This window comes from Bos javanicus, chromosome 5 (assembly GCF_032452875.1).
Source record: "Bos javanicus breed banteng chromosome 5, ARS-OSU_banteng_1.0, whole genome shotgun sequence".
In the NCBI taxonomy this organism is placed as follows: Eukaryota; Metazoa; Chordata; class Mammalia; order Artiodactyla; family Bovidae; genus Bos; species Bos javanicus.
Window position 1 is genome coordinate 62542717 of NC_083872.1, and position 22664 is coordinate 62565380.

Sequence of the window (22664 nt, forward strand, 5' to 3'; positions counted from 1 at the left end):
ATAAGCTTTGCTAAAACTTGGAAGGAGGCGAGAATAGGAATTGTGGAACAATCAGTAACCCCTACTGGAGAAAGCATCTGCTAAGTGATCTTACATAAACCTTATAAATAAGTTTTTGGAGAAGGAAATGGCAACCCACTCCAGTATTCTTGCCTGGAGAATCCCCATGGCTAGAGGAGCCTGGTGGGCTATAGTCCATGGGGTCGCAAAAGGGTCAGACATGACTTAGCGACTAAACAACAAATAAATAAGTTTACCTTCACTAAAATAAAACATAGTAATATTTTATGTTTTATATTATATAAACAAAATAAAAATGTTTAAAATAAAATAAATAAAAATACATAAAATAAATAAAAGCATGCAAAAATTATGTGACTAATGAGTTTTGGTGGCAGAAAGCCCTGTCAGGAAAAAAAAGAAAAATAGATATATACATAGATCATGAGACTGAACTGTGCATGTGAGCAAACTGGTGCTCAAGGAAATGACAGAACTTACTCTGGGACAAGGAATTCATTAAGTGTCAAAATGAGAGCCAGAACTTTAGGCTTTGTGTTCTCCTAGGTATACCATGGACGTTCTCGTCATTCAGTTGGGTTGTTTTGATTTTCCATAGACAGAGACATGTGGGGAGAGAGAGATGACTCTATTTGTGGTCAGAAAATCCATATCCTTCCAACAGGACTAAAGAGTAAGAGGTGAAGACAGCTCAGGAGAAACGAGAGGCCAGGAAATTCTGAATTTGTAAGCTCTTATGTTTAAGGTGAAAAGACATCAAATGTTCCATTAATGACTGTTGAAGTCAAGCTAGTTCTAGATTTCATTCTGTTAATCCAATACCGTATCTGCTATATTATTTACTTATTGAATATTGCATCTATACATTTAAATGTAACCTTTTCACAGAGTCCTAGATAAATTTCCAGGTTCATTTGTGTTAGCTAATTGCCTATACATTTTTGAAAATGAATTAAAGAAAAAAAAAAGGAAGAGTCATCTTTCTATCTTTTCCAGATCCTCTCATAAGATATAAGTGTTATAGAGTATTGATGATTTTGCTGGTGATGTGTAAGGCTGAGCCAAACTCAGCTTTCTCTGGTTCAGATGTTGAGTCTAAGGAAGTGCTGACAAGCAGGAGTTAAAAAAAAAAAAAAAGTTGGCACTTCTTTTGGTAAGCTATTTGATATGTGCGACCATTATTATTTCAGAAAGAAGGATGGTTTCCTGTAACAGATCCAATCCTCTCTATCCACCCCACCACCACCACATCCACATGGAACATCATCACCCTGCCTGAAGTCCTGAAAGCAATTACCACTAAGAAAGAAGCTCTAGGACCACTTGTGTCTTCATGCTGTGAAGTTTACAAAGAAAGGGGACAAGGGCTTTCCAACACAGGCATCTGATCCCACCTCATCAAGGAAGCAGGATTTGAGTGGTACTACCATAGCAAGGGAATGGAGACCTACTCCAGTATTCTTGCCTGGAGAATCTCATGGACAGAGGAAACTGATGGGCTACAGTCCATGGGGTCTCAAAGAGTCAGACATGACTGGGCAACTAAGACACTTTGCCATAGCATTTTATTTTCCTTACCAGAGTCCTTACTTTGTTACACAGTAATTCCTCCACTATTAGTCTTCACCTGCCTGCTGTGTGCCCTGTGAGGCAAGGGTCTGTCTCTGTTTTTTTCATCTAGTTATCTCCAAATCTTCTAAAGAGCCTGGATATTCAATAAATATTATTTTATTCAGTGAATTCAATTCACAGCTAAAAGTAAGAATGTGAGGGTTAAAGTAAGTGGGGACATGGAAAGCATCAAGGTTAAGGAAGGACTATGTTAACAAAGAAAAAAATGGTTGAGTATAAGCTCAATAAAATATAAACATCTGCCCACTGAAATTTAGGTCTTCGTAATCAGATGATCTCAGTTTATAACTTATTTTTTAAAAAATTTAAGGCAAGATATATTTCTTTAGCATGCAAACTATATAAAGGGAATCTAAACAACTTAAGCGTTTGTTGTTATGGCATTGATTTGGGTCAGTGTCATTTTAAGCTTCACAGGAGATAGAAGCATAAACTGGTTGTCATAGAAATTAGGAAATGATTCAGATTCTTAAAAAAGCTTGATTGGAATTTGGAACTGACTTGCAATTCAATATATTTTTAGTTGATGTTGAAGCCAAACTCAAAATGAAATCTATCAGTTAATTAAGTGTATTGAAGAATTTTTAATTAGATTTCATCAAAAGAATTGCTGTGATGAAATAATGGTATCCTATTTAGCACATTTTCTCAAATTTCTCTCCCTATCTGCCCCCCACCACCACTTTACTACAGCTTTTCCTAACCCTTCAAACAAGAAGAGACAAAAACAAATAAAATAACCTTTATGCATTTATGGGAAAGCTGTAACTTCCTTCCTTATTTCTTACAGGTCACTTTTGTTGTTCAGTCACTAAGTCACGTCCAGCTCTTTGCAACCCTGTGGACTGCACCACTCCAGGCTTCCCTGGCCTTCACTATCTCCCCAGAGTTTGCTTAAACTTATGTCCATTGTGTCAGTGACACCGTCCAACCATCTCGTCCTCTGTTGCCCTCTTCTCCTCCTGCCCTCAATCTTTCCCAGTATCAGAGTCTTTTTGAATCAGGTGGCCAAAGTATTGGAGCTTGAGCTTTGACTTCATCATCAGTCCTTCCACTAGAGGTATTTTCCAGAAAGTAGTGTTTGGAGACAAAGATTGCTGCAAAGTCCTTCAAATGTTTGAGTTCCACCCCAGCCATCAGTGTTATAATCCTGAAATTCTAAGGAGTAGGTGACATGAAAGTTGGTTAACTTAGCATTTATATTTATATACATATATAAGTTATGAAGATATAGATTTCTATAAATATAATGCTAAATTTAAAGATCTTATGTAAACTTTGTGTTTTTACTTTTACTAAATGTCTTTATAAAGACAGCATCCTTTATAAAGAGACTATCCTGACATTCTAAATATATTAAGTGTATAATTATAGTCACTCTGCTTTTTGTTCATATTTACAATTTCTTCTTCGCTAAATACTTTTCAGTAGAATAATAGCTAAAGTCTCTTAAGCTCTTACTATGTTTTGGACACCATAGTATTTATGTACATTGTGGCATTTAATTGTCCCGACCACCCTAGGCATAGATACTACAATGATCTTTATTTTACCCAAAAAGAAATTGAGCACAAAGAGATTAAGTGACTTGTCAAATAAATGACAAAGTCTTATCTCAGACTCCAAAGCCTTCACCACCTCCCTTAGTTCTAAGAAATGCTTATAAATTTGTAAGATCTGGTTAGAGATAATATGCATAATAAAGAGCCTTTTATATCTTTATAATGACCATTCATTTTGTGGCTTTATGACTTTTAGAGTGGTTCTAGCTAGATTCTGAGTCCCTCTTCTGTCACCTCCCCGCTTTGCATCCTTGTCCTGGGTTACCTGTCCAAAAGGTCAGCTTTACCTAATAACTTTCTGATAAAAAAAAAAAGTCCCTTCTCTACCACCCATTTTGCCTTCTTTTACATTTCCACTAGAAAAATATTCCCAAAGGAAATAACCATAATGCCTGTACACAAGAATAAGAAGAAAGAATTCTCCCAGTTGTCAAGAAGTATACCGTCACTTTTAGAGCAGCTGGGATCTGCTTAGATAAAATTTGGGGATCTGAGTTGTACCTTGAGTGATTGCATGCAGCCTTCATAAAAAGGAAGCCTACATACAAGCTTATGCTAGGTCCTACTTTGAATTAAGCAACATTTTGAAAAATTACATACAATAGTTTTATATTGACAAGTACATGAAATGAGAATGGTGTGTGGATCCAGATCGCCCTTTTATTTTGATAGAGTCGTCCTATCTACTGCACCATGTCAGCAATGTGCATTTCCCTAGTCTCTGGTTTGATGGTTTTCCCTCTAGGTTTATCTGTGAACTAGGGAAAAAAATAAATAAATAAAGCCACAAGCAATGAAAGAACTCTTATTATGAGATGCATCAAAAAGAGTCTTTTTTTTTTTTTTAAGTATAATGAGAAGTATTCAGAAATGCAACCACTTCCCAATGTTTCCTTCAGTTGTGACAGAGTTCAACTGGAGTTGAAAGACATGAACAGGACAGCCAACTTTTGCTCTCTGACTTGCATGGACAGAAAAACTAAGTGGATTTATCCTTTAACTAGCACTCCCCTAAGCACTGTTAAGAGATAAACTGAAAGGTATCAAATTTTTTTAGAGTTTATTTGAGTGAAAATCGACTGGACTCAACACCAAACCCAGAAGTGGTTAGAGTACCCTGAAGACAGTGGCCAGGGATAAGACCCTATGTAGAGAAGGTACAGGAGCAAAGCAAGGAAATTATTTGATTGGCTATGGTTTAAAGCCTAGCTGGCTCTGATTGGTTGTCTCTAGGTTTCAATTTCATAGCCTTGAAGCAATTACAGGCTTAAGTTTTACTCTGCTACATAGACAGCCTAGCAACAGCCACACCAGTCTAATGGCCTCCTGGGTTAACAAACTAAACATGGCTGAAATCACTTTTTTAGAGAAATGTAATACATCTTGCCAAACAGCAAACTGAGCTGGAAGGAGGATGGAAATGAATTTGGAGGCAATCACACCTGAGCAATTCTAACAAGCCTGGAAAAAAAATTCTGTCATATTTCAAAAGATCTTACAAAAAGCTTTCAAGTTCTTGCAGACTCTACAATCCATGTTAAAAAAGAAAACAAAACAAAAACACTCACCTACAGTAAATTGTGGCTTCTATCCAATTAAAGACCTATATATGTTAATTTTCACAGACTTCTTAAAATTTTTAAGCTTTTTTAAAGTAAATGAAGACAGGGAACAATATATATCCATTCTCTTTGTTGAAATTTTCTAAAATTAAAGATTTTTAAATTTGAATTTTCCTTGATTTTCTTTCTTCAAACCAAATCCATTTAGGTTTTGTTCTTAGAACAAGTACAACTGAAAGAAAAATTTAGATTAAAATGCCTTAGGTTGAAGTGCTTTCACTAAAATGTACCCCATTTCAGAAAATACTTTTGGCTTTTATTTACATTTGAACACTCTTGTAAATTAGGGGTTTTTTTCCCCCTAAAGTGGCTTAAAACTTTTGCATCATAAAATGCCAATCTTTTGATTAGACACTCAATCCCATATGTTAAAAATGAGCTTCTGATAAAAGCAGCTTCTAAGAAGCTTTTCTAGACTATAACTATAAAAAAAAGTCCATTTGCCTATTTAGCTTGCCATTGCTGAATAAGGAAAAGTTATAAATGTCATCAAAAGACAGACTATTTGTTATATTTTCCCATCTGCTTACTACATTGGTTATTTGAGTCTCTTGTAGGTGTAAAATGCTCTATATTAATAAATTCAAATTATGTCTGTTGTCTTGTACAAACACAGATGTCATTTTTGCAGCTTGAACTTGTTTAAGTTCACAAAATAAAATATTAAAAAAATAAAAACATGAATTTTGAATTGAAAGAGAGAAAAATAGTAGTAAGCATGAAAAGCCCATGTTCAACTTTTATCTGTTCATCTCTTACTCAACATTTCAATTTATCACTAACCTCCACTGCATAAAATACTTTTAAAAGTTTTTTTTCTTTGGTATGATGGCATCAAATGTAATAATTTCTTATCAACCTTTATAATTACAATGACTCATTCACAGATATTTAAATTCAAAACCAGAGTGAATTTTTTTTTACTTTGTTTATGAAAATTGAAACAAGCTAGGGCATTGGTACACAGGCCAATTGATCATCTGTCTGTTCTTAGCTTTTTGTCTAACAGTGATCAAACAATGATTTCATCAGAAAATGAGCAGTTTGGTTAGACCAATCAACAAAGCCTAAAATATACTCTGAGGACACAGGTCTCAGGTATTTCTTTTCAAAGCAATATAGAGTAATAATACTTCAATATGACTACAAGGAACTTCAATATCAAACTCTGGCCTTGCTTGGGAACCTACCTCCAAGCAGTCCTCTCCCTATTTCTTTGAGATTCACATTGGACATATTCCAGCTCATTTTCCAGAGCCATGTCCAGCAGCCAGAGATGGGGAGCATATTGTAAGACTGCATTTTTTTCTCTGAGTGTGAATTTACACTTTAGGATCACTTTGTCCTCCTGGAAGATGAAATTGATGATGATAACCTTTATTGAGCACTTACTGTATGCCAGGCACAGAACTAAGAAATTTTTATTATTAATGTTTAATCTTGATGACAACCCTATGATACAGATATTATTATTGCCATTTCCATTTAACAGATAAGGAGAAATAGAAACTTAAAAGCCTCAGCCTTCTCTGAGATCATACCCTTATTAAATGAGATAATCAGAACCACAACCCAGATTTGGCTGAGTCCAGAATATGGCTGAGTCCAGAATATATGCTCATAACCACTATAAAAAGTGAAAGTAAAAAAGTAAAAGTGAAGTCACTCAGTCGTGTCCAACTCTTAGCGACCCCATGGACTGCAGCCCACCAGGCTCCTCCATCCATGGGATTTTCCAGGCAAGAGTACTGGAGTGGGGTGCCATTGCCTTCTCTGTTAACAGCGGCTAGGCATATTATATTTACTTGGAGCTGGTATACTTGTGACAGCCTTAGTGCCCTCGGACTCGGCGTGCTTGGCCAGCTCCCCAGGTAGCAGCAAGCGCACGGTGGTCTGGATCTCCCTGGATGTGATAGTCGAGCACTTGTTGTAATGCACCAGGCGCGATGTCTTGCCAGTGATGCGCTCGAAAATGTCGTTGAGGAAGGAGTTCATGATTCCCAAGGCCTTGGACGAGATGCCGGTGTCCGGATGGACTTGCTTCAGCACCTTGTACACATACACAGAGTAGCTCTCCTTGCGGCTGTGCTTGCGCTTCTTGCTGTCCTTCTTCTGGGCCTTGGTCACAGCTTTTTTAGAGCGCTTTTTAGGGGCAGGAGCAGACTTAGCTGGTTCAGGCATGTCTATAATGACAACACCCAACAACACAGAAAGATCTTGAAATAACCACTATACTATATTGATTTCAACTATTTCAGAAATCCAAACCCACTGGGTGTTAAGGTTCAAGGATGTTTTCTTGGTCATTTCATTTGAGGCTCATCTACTATTTCTTAATACCACTGACAAAAGCCCTGGATAAAGTCAAAACTTCTATGGTTGCTGAGCTCTTTGGACTTATGTGTTTTGAAATTAAAGGAAAGATAAATCCTAGTTGTTTCTTGGGTTTACTATAGAACTTGATAAAGAGTCATCAACATTTCTGCCGAGATATTTATCATCTTGGCAACTCTACAGAAGGAGATGATTTTGCCTTCAACAAATTAGATTTTCCTCAAAGGTATATATGAAGTAAACACTAAATGTCCCCAGTATCATTGAGGTTTATTTTGGCACAGCTGAGCTTATGTAGGGAAGTACAGAAGAGTTCAAACATTGTCTTCTACAGTGGCTGAGGCCCTGAACAAAATGGGAGCCCACTCTCACACCATCTTCCCAATTTCCAAGCATTCGAGACTATACTCTATGTCCAGATATTCATAGCTGTCCTCACAGTCCCCTGCCCCCTAGCCCTACAGAGCTCCCTCCACTGTGGTCTTAATCAACCCTCTTCACCTTGGAGCTACAACTTATATCGTATCCTCTTAGAGCCCTGCTAAATATGAAGTTACAGAATTCCAAACTTCAGACATGAATAAGATCATACATATCACTTCCCAAGCATCTCTTTGATGCAGATAAGAAATCTAAAACTTGGACACATGCCCCAGATCACCCAGTTGCTGAGTGGCAAGGGTGGGGGAAATGCTACATCTGCCTGAGGACTCTCAGTACAGTGTTCTTTGCATTGGACCATGTTGTCACCTCCTACTCCATGCTGTCAACCAGTTAACCCCTGAAACTACTCTGTAACATAAGTCCTTGTGAACAACACTTCTCTTTCCTCTCCAATAACCTTTGTGTTTCAGCAGGGGATGCTTTTGAAGACAGGAATAACAAACAACTTTAGTGATTTAAGAAGCTCCAGGCCTAAACAGTCCATTAGATAGATAGCCTTCTGGGCAAACAGCACTTCTATTCATTGTTAAGACACATTCATCAATGGTTGTCTTTGGTTTGGCCCAACCGAAACTCTAGAAAGATCTTGGAAAGGCACAGCTTATTATAGAATGAATTATGAGATCAAAAGCAAGGATTGTGAGAAAGCTTACAGAATTTAGGATTACTCACCCTGAAGAAGAAGAAAAAGCAATGAAAGCTACTTTCGGAATCGCCTTTGGTCAAGGGGATTTATAATACAGAAAACAGTGACTTGTCTTCCATGGTTAGGATGCACAAAGAGAAATTGGGCTTAAAGTGCAGCAAGATAAATGGATGGCCCCACTGAGTGTCAGTGTGGTCAATTAGATGGCCTCTGGAGGCTTTCTATAAGCTTGACTGCAAGAGGGGACCTTGACCTGCACTATGCAGAAAGCCCTCTTATCAGAGGCACTGGAGAAGCGTGTGTCTATAATGGTCAAGCCAGGCTCTCTGCTGACGGCAGAGGCATGCACTGTGCAGTCTTGAGTTTCCCCACAATCACATTACCTAGAGTTGATTTTGTTTGCTTTATAACTGCTGAGAAATTGTGAGGAATCACCTACCACACACAAGCTTCTATCATGTGGGCAATGAAGCTTCTATTGTCATTGACAAAGGGATCAAATTTCATCCTGTCTCAAAAAGAGAGTCCAATTTTGGACCATAATCTGGTTAAAACTGCTCTCTGCAAAGAGGTTTCTAAATCAGTTTCTTTCCTAGCACAGTGGGATAAGATCTGCAATTCTCCTCTTTGAATTACTCTGGCCGTGCTCTGGGAAGCACAAAGTCAATCTTCATTGCTACCAAAACTGAAGGTTAAGTTTCCAGGCAAGAAAGGAGGTGATGCTGAAGCCATGATCAATCAGTGATGTCAACCTGCCAGAAGTAACTTATCATGGTACAGGTATTGGACATTTTAGTGTGTAGCCTTCTTTTTTTCCTCACTCCTGAGAGTCTGACATTCAGTCACTTTATTTATTTTTTCTACTTTGTTGGAAGAACGATGCAAAGAACAGAATTTATGATCTGACAGTGAAATGCTTTTTCATTACCATCATTGCTTTATTGTACACTAGTCCTACCAGCGTTTTGTCATGTCCTTTTGAAAATTTGCAACTTTTCCAAGGTTAATTGTGAGTTTGTTGGAGCACATGTAAATCACCAATTCTTTTTCTTCAGTTGAGAGATAAACTCTGGTTTCAAGGTAGGAGAAGCTTTTTTCATTATTCATTCCAAATGTGAAATGGCCGTTAGTTAGTTCATCTAGTTGATCTTAAAATCAAAGTCATCTTTTCAACACCTAACCCTTTATAGATAGGCTAGTGAGTTTCCAGTTGGTAGGAAAGTGAATTATCCTCTTTAGCAAAGCTTCTTCTGTGTGGGTTGTGGGGATGGTTTAGGTATTTAGATTGTGATTCTAGTGTCTAAAAATACTCTTTCTTAGAGAAAGACAAATATTGTATATTAATGCATGTATATGGAATCTAGAAAGATAGTACTAATGATCCTACTTGCAAGGCAGCAAAGGAGACAGACATAAAGAACAGAATTTGGACATGAAGGGGAAGGAGAGGGTGGGATGATTTGAGAGAATAGCATTGAAACATATACATCACCATATATAAAATAGATAGCCAGTGGGAGATTGCTGTATGACACAGGGAACCCAAAGCTGGGGTTCTATGAAAACCCAGAAGTGTGGGAGGGGAAGGGGGGTGGGAGTGGGGTTCATGAGGAAGGAAACATATGTATATCCATGGCCAATTCATGTTGATGTAAAGCAGAAACCACCATAAGATTGTAAAGTAATTATCCTCTAATTAAAAATTTTTAAAAAGAAAGTGTTAAAAAAAAAAAGATACCCTTTCTTACTGCTGCTGCTGCTGCTAAGTAGCTTCAGTTGTGTCCGACTCTGTGTGACCCCATAGACAGCAGCCCACCAGCCTCCCCCGTCCCTGGGATTCTCCAGGCAAGAACACTGGAGTAGGTTGCCATTTCCTTCTTCAATACCCTTTCTTACTAACAATCCAAAATTAGAAAGTCTGAACCATACCAAATAAATTATAGTTGCAGTGGAGAAGACAGAGAAAGAGACTGAACAATGGAGAATAATAAGAGATAATTCTAAGTACAAAAGAGGTAAATTCATGTTTGTCATTTTGATACAAGTCTTCCACTGTATACTGTATCATTTGATACAAATCTTCCCAATTTTACCTGACTTTTTTGACAGTGACTTAATCTACTGGGACCACCATAACAAAATACCATAAACTGAGGGAGCTTAAGCAATACAAATTAATTCTCTTACAGATTTTTAAGCCAGAAGTCTGAGATTCGAGTGCCAGTACATCAGAGTCTGGTGAGGGCCTTCCTCTTGACTTTCAGACAATTCATCTTGGTGGTGTGTTCACATGGCTTTACCCCAGTGAGTGCATGTGGGAGAGAAAGATCAAGCACTTGAATGTCTTTTCTTTATAAGGGCACTAATCCTACAGTAAAGGTCTTACCCCCATGACCTCATCTAACCCCAACTGCCTTCCAAAGTCTTCATTTCCAAATACTCTTTATACTGGAGGTTGCATGTACGTTAAGTTGCTCGTCATGTCTGATTCTTTGTGACCCTATGGACTGTAGCCCATCAGTCTCCTATGTCAATGGGATTTTTCCAGGCAAGAATACTGGAGTGGATTGCTATGCCCTCCTCCAGGGGATCTTCCCAACCCAGGGATGGAATCTGCATCCCTGATGTCTCCTGCATTGGCAGGCAGTTTCCTTACCACTACCATCACCTTAGAAGCTCAAAATAAAAATTTGGAGGAGATATGAACATTCAGTCCATAACAGACAGTAAAGCTAAAGTTCAACTAAACTATGAATCATATCCAAAAAAATTTTGAATTTTTACACAAATCTTCCTTGTGTGTTTCCAGTCTTTTAAGGATCCTTCAAACATCCACATCCTCCATCCCCAGACCTGTACCCCACTGGCTGCTTTCAGCCACATCTTCATTCTTCCAGGTGGCTCCAGCTCTTCCCTTCCTGTCTTCCTCATCAAACTGTCAGTTGTCACCCCAATCAGAAAAAGGGCAGCAGGCATGATCAAAGGAGTGATCAAGCTGCACTTTGAGTCATTCCTTGGCAATATTCCTCCTCCTTATTCTTCATGTGCATCTCTGCAACCTGTCTTGCATGGTTCTGACTGATCTACTCTCTCTGGCTCATCAAATATAAGACTCTGCATAGTTCCCAAAGCCTTAGCAGCCTGGGAGAAGAACTGCATTATGGCTTACGTGGATAAAATGCCTTATAACTTACAATGCTTTCATATATACCAATTTGTATGATCCTCACTTTTATAAGATATTTACCTTGATGACACAGATTAAGAAATTAACATCAAAGAGTTGAATCCCTTGCCTGAGGACCATGGAAAGTAAGTAGTGTGTTCAGGACCCAACTCACATTCTCCCAACCACATCTCCAGGGCCCTTCCAGGACATCAGAAATACCTCAGAGAACAGCATCACGAGGTCAGTAAACCAGCCAAATGTGGTTTCCAAAGCTTTCTCCACAAACTGTAATCATGATACAATAAACTTTTTGTTGTCCAATTATTCTAAAATGGGCTTCCCTGGTGGTTCAGCAGTAAAAAACCTGACTGCAGTGCAGGAGATGTGGAGACACCAGTTCTATCTGCCCTGGAGGAGGAAATGGCAACCCACTCCAGTATTCTGGGAAATCTCATGGACAGAGGAGCCTATGGGCTACAGTCTATGGGATCACAAAAGAGTCAGACATGATTGAGCAACTAAAAAACAACAATGCCTGGCACACGGTTAATTATCTATAAATATAATAATAATATCTATGGGGACTTCCCTGGTGACTCAGTCAGTAAAGAATCTGCCTGCTAATGCAGGAGATGTAGGTTTGACTCATATTCCAAATGCTTTTAAAACATAAAAACTAGCAAATTTTACTAACTGAAATTCTATAAAGGAATGTGTACATGCTAAGCCACTTCAGTTGTGTCCAACTCTTTGGGACCCTATGGACTGTAGCCCTCCATGCTCCTCTGTCCACGGGATCCTCCAAGCAAGAATACTGGAATGGGTAGCCATTCCCTTTTCCAGGGGATCTTCCCAACACAGGGATTAAACCCAGGTCTCCTGCATAGCAAGTAAATTAAGGATAGACCTAACAGAAGCAGAAGAGATTAATAACAGGTGGCAAGAATACACAGAAAAACTATACAAAAAAAGTCTTAATGACCCAGATAAAAGTGACGGTGTGGTCACTCCCCAAGCGCCAGACATCCTGGAGTGTGAAGTCAAGTGGCTTTATGAAGCAATACTATGAACAAATCAGTGGAGGTGATGAAATTTCAGCTGAGCTGTTTCAAATCCTAAACGATGATGATGTTAAAGCGCTGCACTCAATATGCCAGCAAATTTGGAAAACTCAGCAGTGGCCATAGGACTGGAAAAGGTGGGTTTTCATTCCAATCTCAAAGAAAGGCAATGCCAAAGAATGTTCAAACTACTGTACAGTTTCAAGGTACAAGGTACATGCTAACAAGGTAATGCTCAAAATCCTTCAAGCTAGGCTTCAGCAGTATGTTAACCAAGAATTTCCAGATGTACAATCTGGGCTTAGAAAAGGCAAAGGAACCAAAGATCAAATTGCCAGCAACCACTGGATCATAGAAAGAGCAAGGGAATTCCAGAAAAATATCTACTTCTGCTTTATTGGCTACACTAAAGCCTTTGACTGTGTGGATCACAAACAAACTCAATGGACATGAGTTTGAGCAAACTGTGGGAGATGGTATGCTGCAGTCCTTGAGGTCGCAAAGAGTCAGACACGACTGACTTGTTGAACAACAACAATGAGCTACCACCACAGGCTTCTCTTAGTTTCACTCTTTCCATCCAGCTGCCTCCAAGGAGGAAACGTTTGTTTTTTTAAAACTCCTAGTGCGTTCCCATGGAGAAGGCAATGGCACCCCACTCCAGTACTCTTGCCTGGAAAATCCCATGGATGGCAGAGCATGGTAGGCTGCAGTCCCTGGGGTCGCTAAGAGTCGGACATGACTGAGCAACTTCACTTTCACTTTTCACTTTCATGCATTGGAGAAGGAAATGGCAACCCACTCCAGTGTTCTTGCCTGGAGAATCCCAGGGACGGGGGAGCCTGGTGGGCTGCCGTCTATGGGGTCACACAGAGTCGGACACGACTGAAGCGAATTAGCAGCAGCAGCAGCAGCAGCAGTAGGTTCCCAGCATTAAGCTATATTCCACATGAGAATCATAGGGTATCAATCAAGGGAATGCATTCTGAAGCTGGACAAACCTCAGTCCCAAACCTGACTGTGCCACTTAACCATGTGACCTTGAGTTTATTAATTTTCCTTTCCAAGCCTCAGTTTCCCCATTTGTTAATCTGGAATAAAAGCAATAGCTAGAATGATTGTGAGGATTAAACTGACTCATGTAAAGCACACAGCACACTCTCTGCCATGTGGTAAATACTGCCTGTCATCATTATTGTTGTTACCAATTATTGTTCAAAGATAAGCAAGATGGTTCCTACCTCAGAAGACTCATGACATAATGGGAAAAGTGAAACAGGCTTAAATAACGCTAGGGCATGATGATTTCGGAAAGGAAATGGAACGGGGACATAGATTTTCATCCCATAGCTCTCTCTCTGCTGCTGCTGCTGCTGCTAAGTCGCTTCAGTCGTGTCCGATTCTGTGCGACCCCATAGAATTCCCAAATGTCATAACCCTCTTGCCCTAAGACTTGGCAAAATCCTCACTGATTTAAACCCCAGTACCTTTTTCCCTGGAAAATAAAAATTTTAATGCATGAACGTATGTCTGCAGAAATGGTAAGCATATGGGATAAAAATTCAAAGCAAAAAAAAAAAAAAAGTATAACAGTTTAGGACTCCAGCTTGATGTACTGTTGCAATTCACAGCCTTGTCAGTCTGTTTTATAACACCATTGCTCAAATTTGTGACAAAGTCCCAGCCCCAGAATCCTAGAATGAAGAAATTTGGCATGAGGTAGGCTTGTTTACAGTCTCTTCTTGTGAATATTTCCATTTAGAAGTGTCTTTAGCTGGGGTTTCTGGTATAGGCACCCCTGATTATAAGCAGGAAAGTAAAAATACTGAATCTCAAGACAGAGTGGGGCAAAAGTTAAGTTGGGTCTGAGATAATCTCCCTATGCCCCTCCCACTTGCCCACCTTTTGGAGATGTTCCTTACAGAGATGTAAAGCCAGCACGGCTGGTTTACCAGGCATACTTGTATTTTCTGTTATTTACCAAATACTTCTCAAGGACCAGGAGCTTCTTCAGATAATTCATAATGAGTTAATATAATCCATTAGCCCTCATAACAACCCTATGAGATGGAAGCTTTTACTGTTCTTAATTTACATATGTGGAAACTGAGACACAAAGAAATTAAGCAGTTTACCCTAGGGCACAGAGATGGTAAATGATGGGGCTTGAATTATAAACCTAGACAGGCTCTGAAGCTCATATTTTAACTTGTGTGTTGTTTTTATCGTTGTGTTGAGTCACGAAGTCGTGTCTGACTCTTTGTGACCCCATGGACTCCAACATGCCAGTCTTTCCTGTCCTTCAGTATCTCCCAGAGTTTGCTCAAACTCACGTCCATTGAGCCAGTGATGCTATCTAACCATCTCATCCTCTGCCACCCTTTTCTCGTTTTTCCTTCAATCTTTCCCACCATCAAAGTCTTTTCCAATGAGTCGACCCTTACCCTCGGGTGGCCAAAGTATTAACCTCAATGCCAGTGTTTATTTGTGGGGTGTTGGTGTTGCTGGTTTTTCACCTATGACCACGTGCTATTTATGAAACTAGTGTTAGAAGTACACTGACTGCGAATGTGATTCGGGTCTCTTTGGGGACACCTGACCTGTATAATTTGAAAGCATTAATGTTCCATCTTAAGAGTTAAACTTAATTCTGGCATATTGGCTTATAAGGATTAAACCTTTCCTACTGAGATACTGATAGATTTATATAGTTCAGTTTTACAATAACATGAGTTCTAATGCAATTAGGTGGTCTTCATTCTTACTAGGTTTGTGATGTGTGATCTTAAATTATAATTGTATGAATATGGGAACAAATAGGGAATACCAGATATTGAACATATGGCTTCTTTTCATAACAATTTAAATTGGAAGTCTATATAATTTTTCATTTCTCAAATCCCCCTTTCACACTCAAATTGCAGAGCCAAATTCTACTTTAAATAAGGTGATATGTGGATAGATATGACAATTCAGCTGTTTTTAATATTTGTTAGAAGGGGAAGCAGTATATTCATTTAATGCCTTCCTTTTCCTGCCACCGTGAGATAACCTGAATACCTGAATTCAATTTGGCAATTAAGAAACATTGCAGCTCTAGTATGTTACGGAAAATATGTCCACTGCATGGCCATGAACTAGCACTAAGTAGGTATTCAAAACATAACTGATAAATGAATAGTCTCAGAGATTCAAAGATGAATATAATTCTTCCCTGCCCTCCAGTAGCTTGAGTTCAGTTCAGTTCAGTCACTCAATCGTGTCCAACTCTTTGCAACCCCATGAATTGCAGCATGCCAGGCCTCCCTGTCCATCACCAACTCCCGGAGTTCACTTAAACTCACGTCCGTTGAGTCGGTGATGCCATCCAGTCATCTCATCCTCTGTCATCCCATTCTCCTCCTGCCCCCAATCCCTCCCAGCATCAGAGTCTTTTCCAATGAGTCAACTCTTTGCATGAGGTGGCCAAAGTACTGGAGTTTCAGCTTTAGCATCATTCCTTCCAAAGAACACCCAGGACTGATTTCCTTTAGAATGGACTGGTTGAGTCTCCTTGCAGTCCAAGAGACTCTCAACAGTCTTCTCCAACACCACAGTTCAAAAGTATCAAGTCTTTGGTGCTCAGCTTTCTTCACAGTTCAACTCTCACATCCATACATGACTATTGGAAAAACCATAGCCTTGACTAGACGGACCTTTGTTGGCAAAGTAATGTCTCTGCTATCTAGGTTGGTCATAACTTTCCTTCCAAGGAGTAAGCGTCTTTTAATCTCATGGCTGCAGTCACCATCTGCAGTGATTTTGGAGCCCAGAAAAATAAAGTCTGACACTGTTTCCACTGTTTCCCAATCTATTTCCCGTGAAGTGATGGGACCAGATGCCATGATCTTCATTTTCTGAATGTTGAGCTTTAAGCCAACTTTTTCACTCTCCTCTTTCACCTTCATCAAGAGGCTTTTTAGTTCCTCTTCACTTTCTGCCATAAGGGTGGTGCCATCTGCATATCTGAGGTTATTGATATTTCTCCTGGCAATCTTGATTCCAGCTTGTTTCTTCCAGTCCAGCATTTCTCATGATGTACTCTGCATATAAGTTAAATAAACAGGGTGACAATATACAGCCTTGATGTAATCCTTTTCCTATTTGGAACCAGTCTGTTGTTCCATGTCCAGTTCTAACTGTTGCTTCCTGACCTGCATACAAATTTCTCAAGAGGCAGATCAGATGGTCTGGTATTCCCATCTCTTTCAGAATTTCCCACAGTTTATTGTGATCCACACAGTTAAAGGCTTTGGCATAGTCAATAAAGCAGAAATAGGTATTTTTCTGGAACTCTCTTGCTTTTTCGATGATCCAGCGGATGTTGGCAATTGATCTCTGGTTCCTCTGCCTTTTCTAAAACCAGCTTGAACATCAGGAAGTTCACGGTTCACATATTGCTGAAGCCTGGCTTGGAGAATTTTGAGCATTACTTTACTAGCGTGTGAGATGAGTGCAATTGTGCGGGAGTTTGAGCATTCTTTGGCATTGCCTTTCTTTGCGATTGGAATGAAAACTGACCTTTTCCAGTCCTGTGGCCACTGCTGAGTTTTCCAAATTTGCTGGCATATTGAGTTCAACACTTTCACAGCATCATCTTTCAGGATTTGGAATAGCTCAACTGGAATTCCATCACCTCCACTAGCTTTGTTCGTAGTGATGCTTTCTAAGGCCCGCTTGACTTCACATTCCAGGATGTCTGGCTCTAGGACAGTGATCACACCATCGTGATTATCTGAGTCGTGAAGATCTTTTTTGTTCAGTTCTTCTGTGAATTCTTGCCATCTCTTCTTAATATCTTCTGCTTCTGTTAGGTCTATACCATTTCTGTCCTTTATCGAGCTCATCTTTGCACGAAATGTTCCTTTGGTATCTCTTATTTTCTTGAAGAGATCTCTAGTCTTTCCCATTTTGTTGTTTTCCTCTGTTTCTTTGCATTGATCACTGAAGAAGGCTTTCTTATCTCTTCTTGCTATTCTTTGGAACTCTGCATTAAGATGTTTGTATCTTTCCTTTTCTCCTTTGCTTTTCGCTTCTCTTCTTTTCACAGCTATTTGTAAGGCCTCCCCAGACAGCCATTTTGCTTTTTTGCATTTCTTTTCCGTGGGGATGGTCTTGATGCCTGTTTCCTGTACAATGTCACGAACCTCATTCCATAGTTCATCAGGCACTCTATCTATCAGATCTAGGCCCTTAAATCTATTTCTCACTTCCACTGTATGTTTTGTTAAATATATTTGAGAATTTTATGCTGTTTACGTTCTTGCTGCTGCTGCTGCTAAGTCGCTTCAGTCGTGTCTGACTCTGTGCGACCCCATAGATGGTAGACCACCAGGCTCCCCCGTCCCTGGGATTCTTCAGGCAAGAACACTGCAGTGGGTTGCCATTTCCTTCTCCAATGCATGAAAGTGAAAAGTGAAAGTGAAGTCGTTCAGTCGTGTCCGACTCATAGCAACCCCAGGGACTGAAGCCCACCAGGCTCCTCCGTCCATGGGATTTTCCAGGCAAGAGTACTGGAATGGGTCGCCATTGCCTTCTCCGTATGTTCTTGCAAATATGTTTAAATTTCAATTTCTAAACACTTGCTGCTTGTATGTAAAAATACAATTGGTTTTTGAATATTGAGTCCTACAACCATGCTAAATTCAATTAGATTTTCTTTTTGTAGATTTCTGAGGATTTTTCATATATAAATTCATGATTGTATAAACAAGGCAGTGTTACTTTTTCCTTTCCAATCTGTGTGCACTTTTTTCTTGCTTTACTGGACTTATTAGGACTGATTAGTACTTTTTCCAATAGAAATATTGACTATGGGCATCCTAGCTTTATATCTCATCTTAAGAGGAAAGCGTTTAGAATTTCACCATTAGTATGATGCCTGCAGGTTTCTTTTCTTCACAGATATTTTTTATTATGTTGAAAAAGTTTCTCACAATTCCTTGTTTTCTACAATTTTTTTTTAAAAGCCATGAATGGGTATTGAATTTTATCAAATGCCTTTTCCTACTCTATTGAAATTAAGGCATTAACAAAATGTTAATCTGTTAGTATAGTGAATTATACCCTGGTCCATCAGTTGGTAAAGAATCTGCCTGCAATGCAGGAGACGCTGGTTTGATTCCTGGGTTGGGAAGATCTGCTGGAGAAAGGCTATCCACTCCAGTATTCTGGCCTGGAGAATTCCATGGACTGTATAGTCCATGGGGTAGCAGAGTCAGACATGACTGAGCGACTTTCACTTTCATAGTGAATTATATTGATTGGTTTCCAAATATTTAACTGTTGAATTTTTTTGGAATAAATCTCAGTTGATCGTGATACAGTATTTTATATAATTTATGTAGTGCTGGATTTGATTATCTTGGCCTCTAGTTTCTTCTCTTGTGATGCCTTCTTTGTCTAGTTTTAATATACTGGCTTCATGAAATGAATTGAAAACTGTTCCCACCTCTTCTCTAAGAGTTTGCAAAATTGGTATTATTTATTCCCTGAATGCTTGACAGAATTCATCAGTGAAACCACTAGGGCTGGAGTTTAACTTCGGGGAAGTTTTAAAATACAAATGTCATTTCTTTAATCTAATAGATACAGGGTTATTCAGATTACCTGTTTTTCTCCTCAGGCATGCTTGGTGGTTTGTCTTTTTCAAGATTATCCATTTTGTGTAAGTTGTAAAATTTATTGCCATATTTGTCATTTGTTGTTCTTTAATGTTTATAGAATCTGCAGTGATGTCCCTGTTTTAATTCTTAAGGTTGGTAATTTCTGTCCTCTCGTTTTTTCTGGATTAGTCTAGCTTAAGTTTTATCAATTATATTGATTTTTTTCAAAGAATCAACTTTTGGTTTCACTTATTTTTTATATTTATCTAATTCTATTTTGTTATTTTCGGACTTCCCTGGTGGCTCAGATGGTAAACAATCCACCTGCATTGCAGGAGACCTGGGTTTGATCCCTGGGTCAGGAGGATCCCCTGGAGAAGGTAATGGATACTCACTGTAATGTTCTTGTCTGGAAAATTCCACAGACAGAGGAGCCTGGCAGGCTCACTGGTGGGTCCTAGTTCACAGAGTCACAAAGAGCTGTATACAATTGAGCCACTAAGCAAGCATGTGTTTCATTATTGTGTATTTATCTCTATTATTTCCTTTCTTCTGCTTACTTTGGGTTATTGTGTGTGTGTGTGTGTGTGTGTGTGTGTGTGTGTTTCTAATTCTGTATAGTTAAAGTTTGGATTTTTTTTGAGACCTTTTTTAATCTCTTCTAATATAAATGTTCCATGTTATAAATTTCACACAAATTTGACAACTCTGTTGCACAAATTTTGATATATTTTCATTTCAACTCAGTTTAAAATGTTTTGTTTTCTCTTGTGATTCATTCTCAATCAGTTATTTAGAAATGTGTTATTTAATTTCCAGTTAGTGATATTCCTGATGTTTTTATTTTGTTGATTTTTAATTTAATTCATTTTTATCATAGAATATAATCTATGATTTCAAGCTTTTCAAATTTATTAATGAGTTATGATCCAACATATGCTTTGCCTTAACAGAGCTGATCTCTATAAAGCAAGTTTGCTATGTAAAAGAATACGTTCATTTTTATTTCGAATAGATATGCCTACTTTCCATAAAAACACAATTTGTAATGCCGTTTTCCATACTGTCTTTATTGTAATATGTTATCAAATTATATTTTCCCATATATTTAGTAAAATATAGTATTTAAAATTTTTTTGCATCTCCCAGTCAAGTTCAGGAAATTTTTTAGAAATTAGTATGCATTTATATTTGTTTATGACTTGCTTGTCAATGTTCTTTATCCAATGCTATCTTTTAAATGTAAAATTTCAAGAATTTTCTTGAGTCTTAAATTTGACACTATTATTTATGGAACTGAGACATTTTTACCCTCATGTTTCTTTTACATAGTAGCTAAAACAAATATATATGTACATATATATGTATATACATGGACTTCTCTGGTGGCTCAGATGGCAAAGAATCCGCCTGCAATGCAGGAGACCCAGGTTAGATTCCTGGGTCAGGGAGATTCCCTAGAGAAGGAACTGGTAACCTACTCCAGTTTTCTTGCCTGCAGAATTCCATGGACAGAGGAGCCTGCTGGGCTACAGTCCATGGGATTGCAAAAGAACTGGACATGACTGAGTGGCTAATAGTGTAGTGTATGTGTGTGTGTGTGTGCACGTGCGTGTGTATTTACTACTTACAGAGTGTACATATATTTTTCCTCTAATCCTTAAAACAGTCTTCAAGTGACATATATATTTACCTATGTACCATCAGTATGTGCCTGGAACTAGATTTACAGCATTCAAGTTGCAGTTGAAGAAACTGAACTAATCAAGTCATTTGCTGAAGTTTACATAGGAAGCCAACTGCAGAGCTGGATTTGGACTTAGGTCTGTCTATCCCCAAAACCCATGTCTTTATCACTATGACATGCAGCCTCTCTTAACTAAAGAAAAAGTTCAGATTGCCAGTGGCTTTTTTTGTTAGTACTATAATTATAATTGTATGCTAAAAGATAATAATGATGCATTTATATATGAATGTTGAAGCTATTTTACCATAGGAATCATGAAATTCTACAATCAAGAAGTAAAGTCATCTGATCTCAAGTATTCAGAGCCAAATTCAATCCTCCTATCATTATCCAAAGATCATACCTAGTCTATCCCACCCATAGTGTTCGCTGTCTCTGTGGACTCAAATTCTTACTAATTACTATGCCAGTTCCTTTCCTTCTCATGCTAACTATAGTTTTAATGGAAAAATACCAGAGAGTTATCTATAGAAGGTCAAGGTCCAAGAGCCTGTACTGATTCATGAAACATGCAATCACAGTTTCCACTGCAGGCCACGATCTGTATCCATTTAGATGAGCCTCAGGAGTTGGAGAGTTGAGGAATCCCATTTAGCAGAATGGCAATAAGTAGCCTTTCAAAATGCTTTACGTGCAATCATTATTATCTTAAATTCTGGAAACAGAGTGAGTAAAAGAGATGCTTTTCCCATTATCCTTATTATCTCCATAAAAGCAATTTGTGCTGGGTTGTCATTTTTGAAAATTGTGCATTTCAAATACATCTGGCCACTGCCATGCTTCCTTCATTATGTAATGGCAGCTGACCTCCGCTCACACTGACATCTTTCTAATGACATTCAGTCCACCTCATTAACACGAGTTTAGGATGATATACTTACAGCCTCTCTAGTTGTTTGGGTCTCTCCAGATAATTAATCCTAGTTAAGAAGTTTATCTCTTCCCTCAAGTTGTTGCTATCAGTTAGAGTACTTAATAGTTTTGACCAAAACAAAAAAAAAAGGCAACCACATCATTCTTGACTCTACAGAGCAAACAAAAATAATACGACTTTGTCCTGTTAAGATCTGTAGGGTGATAGTATCCACTCTAAGGGCTTCTCAACTGTGAATCAATGCCAGGCACTATTCTAGGCTCTAGGACACATCAGCGAACAAAACAGCAATAAAAAAATTCCTTCATGGAGCTAATATTCTAGAGGGAAAAATATATGTACCTCATTTTATTATGCTCCACTTTCTTGCACCTCACAGACATTCTATTTTTTGCAAGTTGGAGTTTTGTGGCAGCTGTGCATCGAGCAAGTCTATCAGCATTATTTTTCCAACAGTATTTGCTCACATCATGACTTTGTGTCCCATTTTGGCAATTTTTACAATATTTTAAGCATCTGTATTATATTTGTTATGGTGACCTGTGATCAGTAATCTTTGATGTTACTATTGTAATTGTTTGGGGGCGCCACAAGCCACACCCATATAAGACAGCAAATATAATCAATAAATGTATGTGTTCTGATTTCTCCACCAACCAGGTATTTTCTCATCTCTTTCCCTCTCCTTAGGCTTCCCCACTCCCGGAAACAAAACAATATTAAAATTAGGGCAATTAATGACCTTACAATGGCCTCTAAGTGTTAAAGGAAAAGTCATACATTGCTCACTTTATTTTTTTTTTATTTTTAAACTTTACAAAATTGTATTAGTTTTGCCAAATATCAAAATGAATCTGCCACAGGTATACATACATTGCTCACTTTAAATCAAAAGTTGGAAATGATTG

At 38.5% G+C, this 22664-nt stretch overlaps 1 protein-coding gene across 1 annotated transcript; it reads right to left on the minus strand.

Moving 5' to 3' along the window:
• Positions 1-3898: 3898 nt before the first annotated feature.
• Positions 3899-7018, minus strand: LOC133248739 (histone H2B type 1-K-like). Its single transcript, XM_061419062.1, has 2 exons — positions 6776-7018; positions 3899-3973 (listed from the first exon to the last, which is right to left on the minus strand). The coding sequence occupies exons 1-2, from the start codon at positions 7016-7018 to the stop codon at positions 3899-3901; spliced, it is 318 nt and encodes a 105-aa protein (XP_061275046.1).
• Between the last annotated feature and the right edge of the window lie 15646 nt (positions 7019-22664).

Coding starts and splice junctions, on each gene's coding strand:
- LOC133248739 (XM_061419062.1), bottom strand. CDS start 7,018: ATGCCTGAACCAGCTAAGTCTGCTCCTGCCCCTAAAAAGCGCTCTAAA. Junction 3,974..6,775: donor CTGGCAAGACATCGCGCCTG/GTGCATTACAAC, acceptor TTTTTTCCCTAG/TTCACAGATAAACCTAGAGG.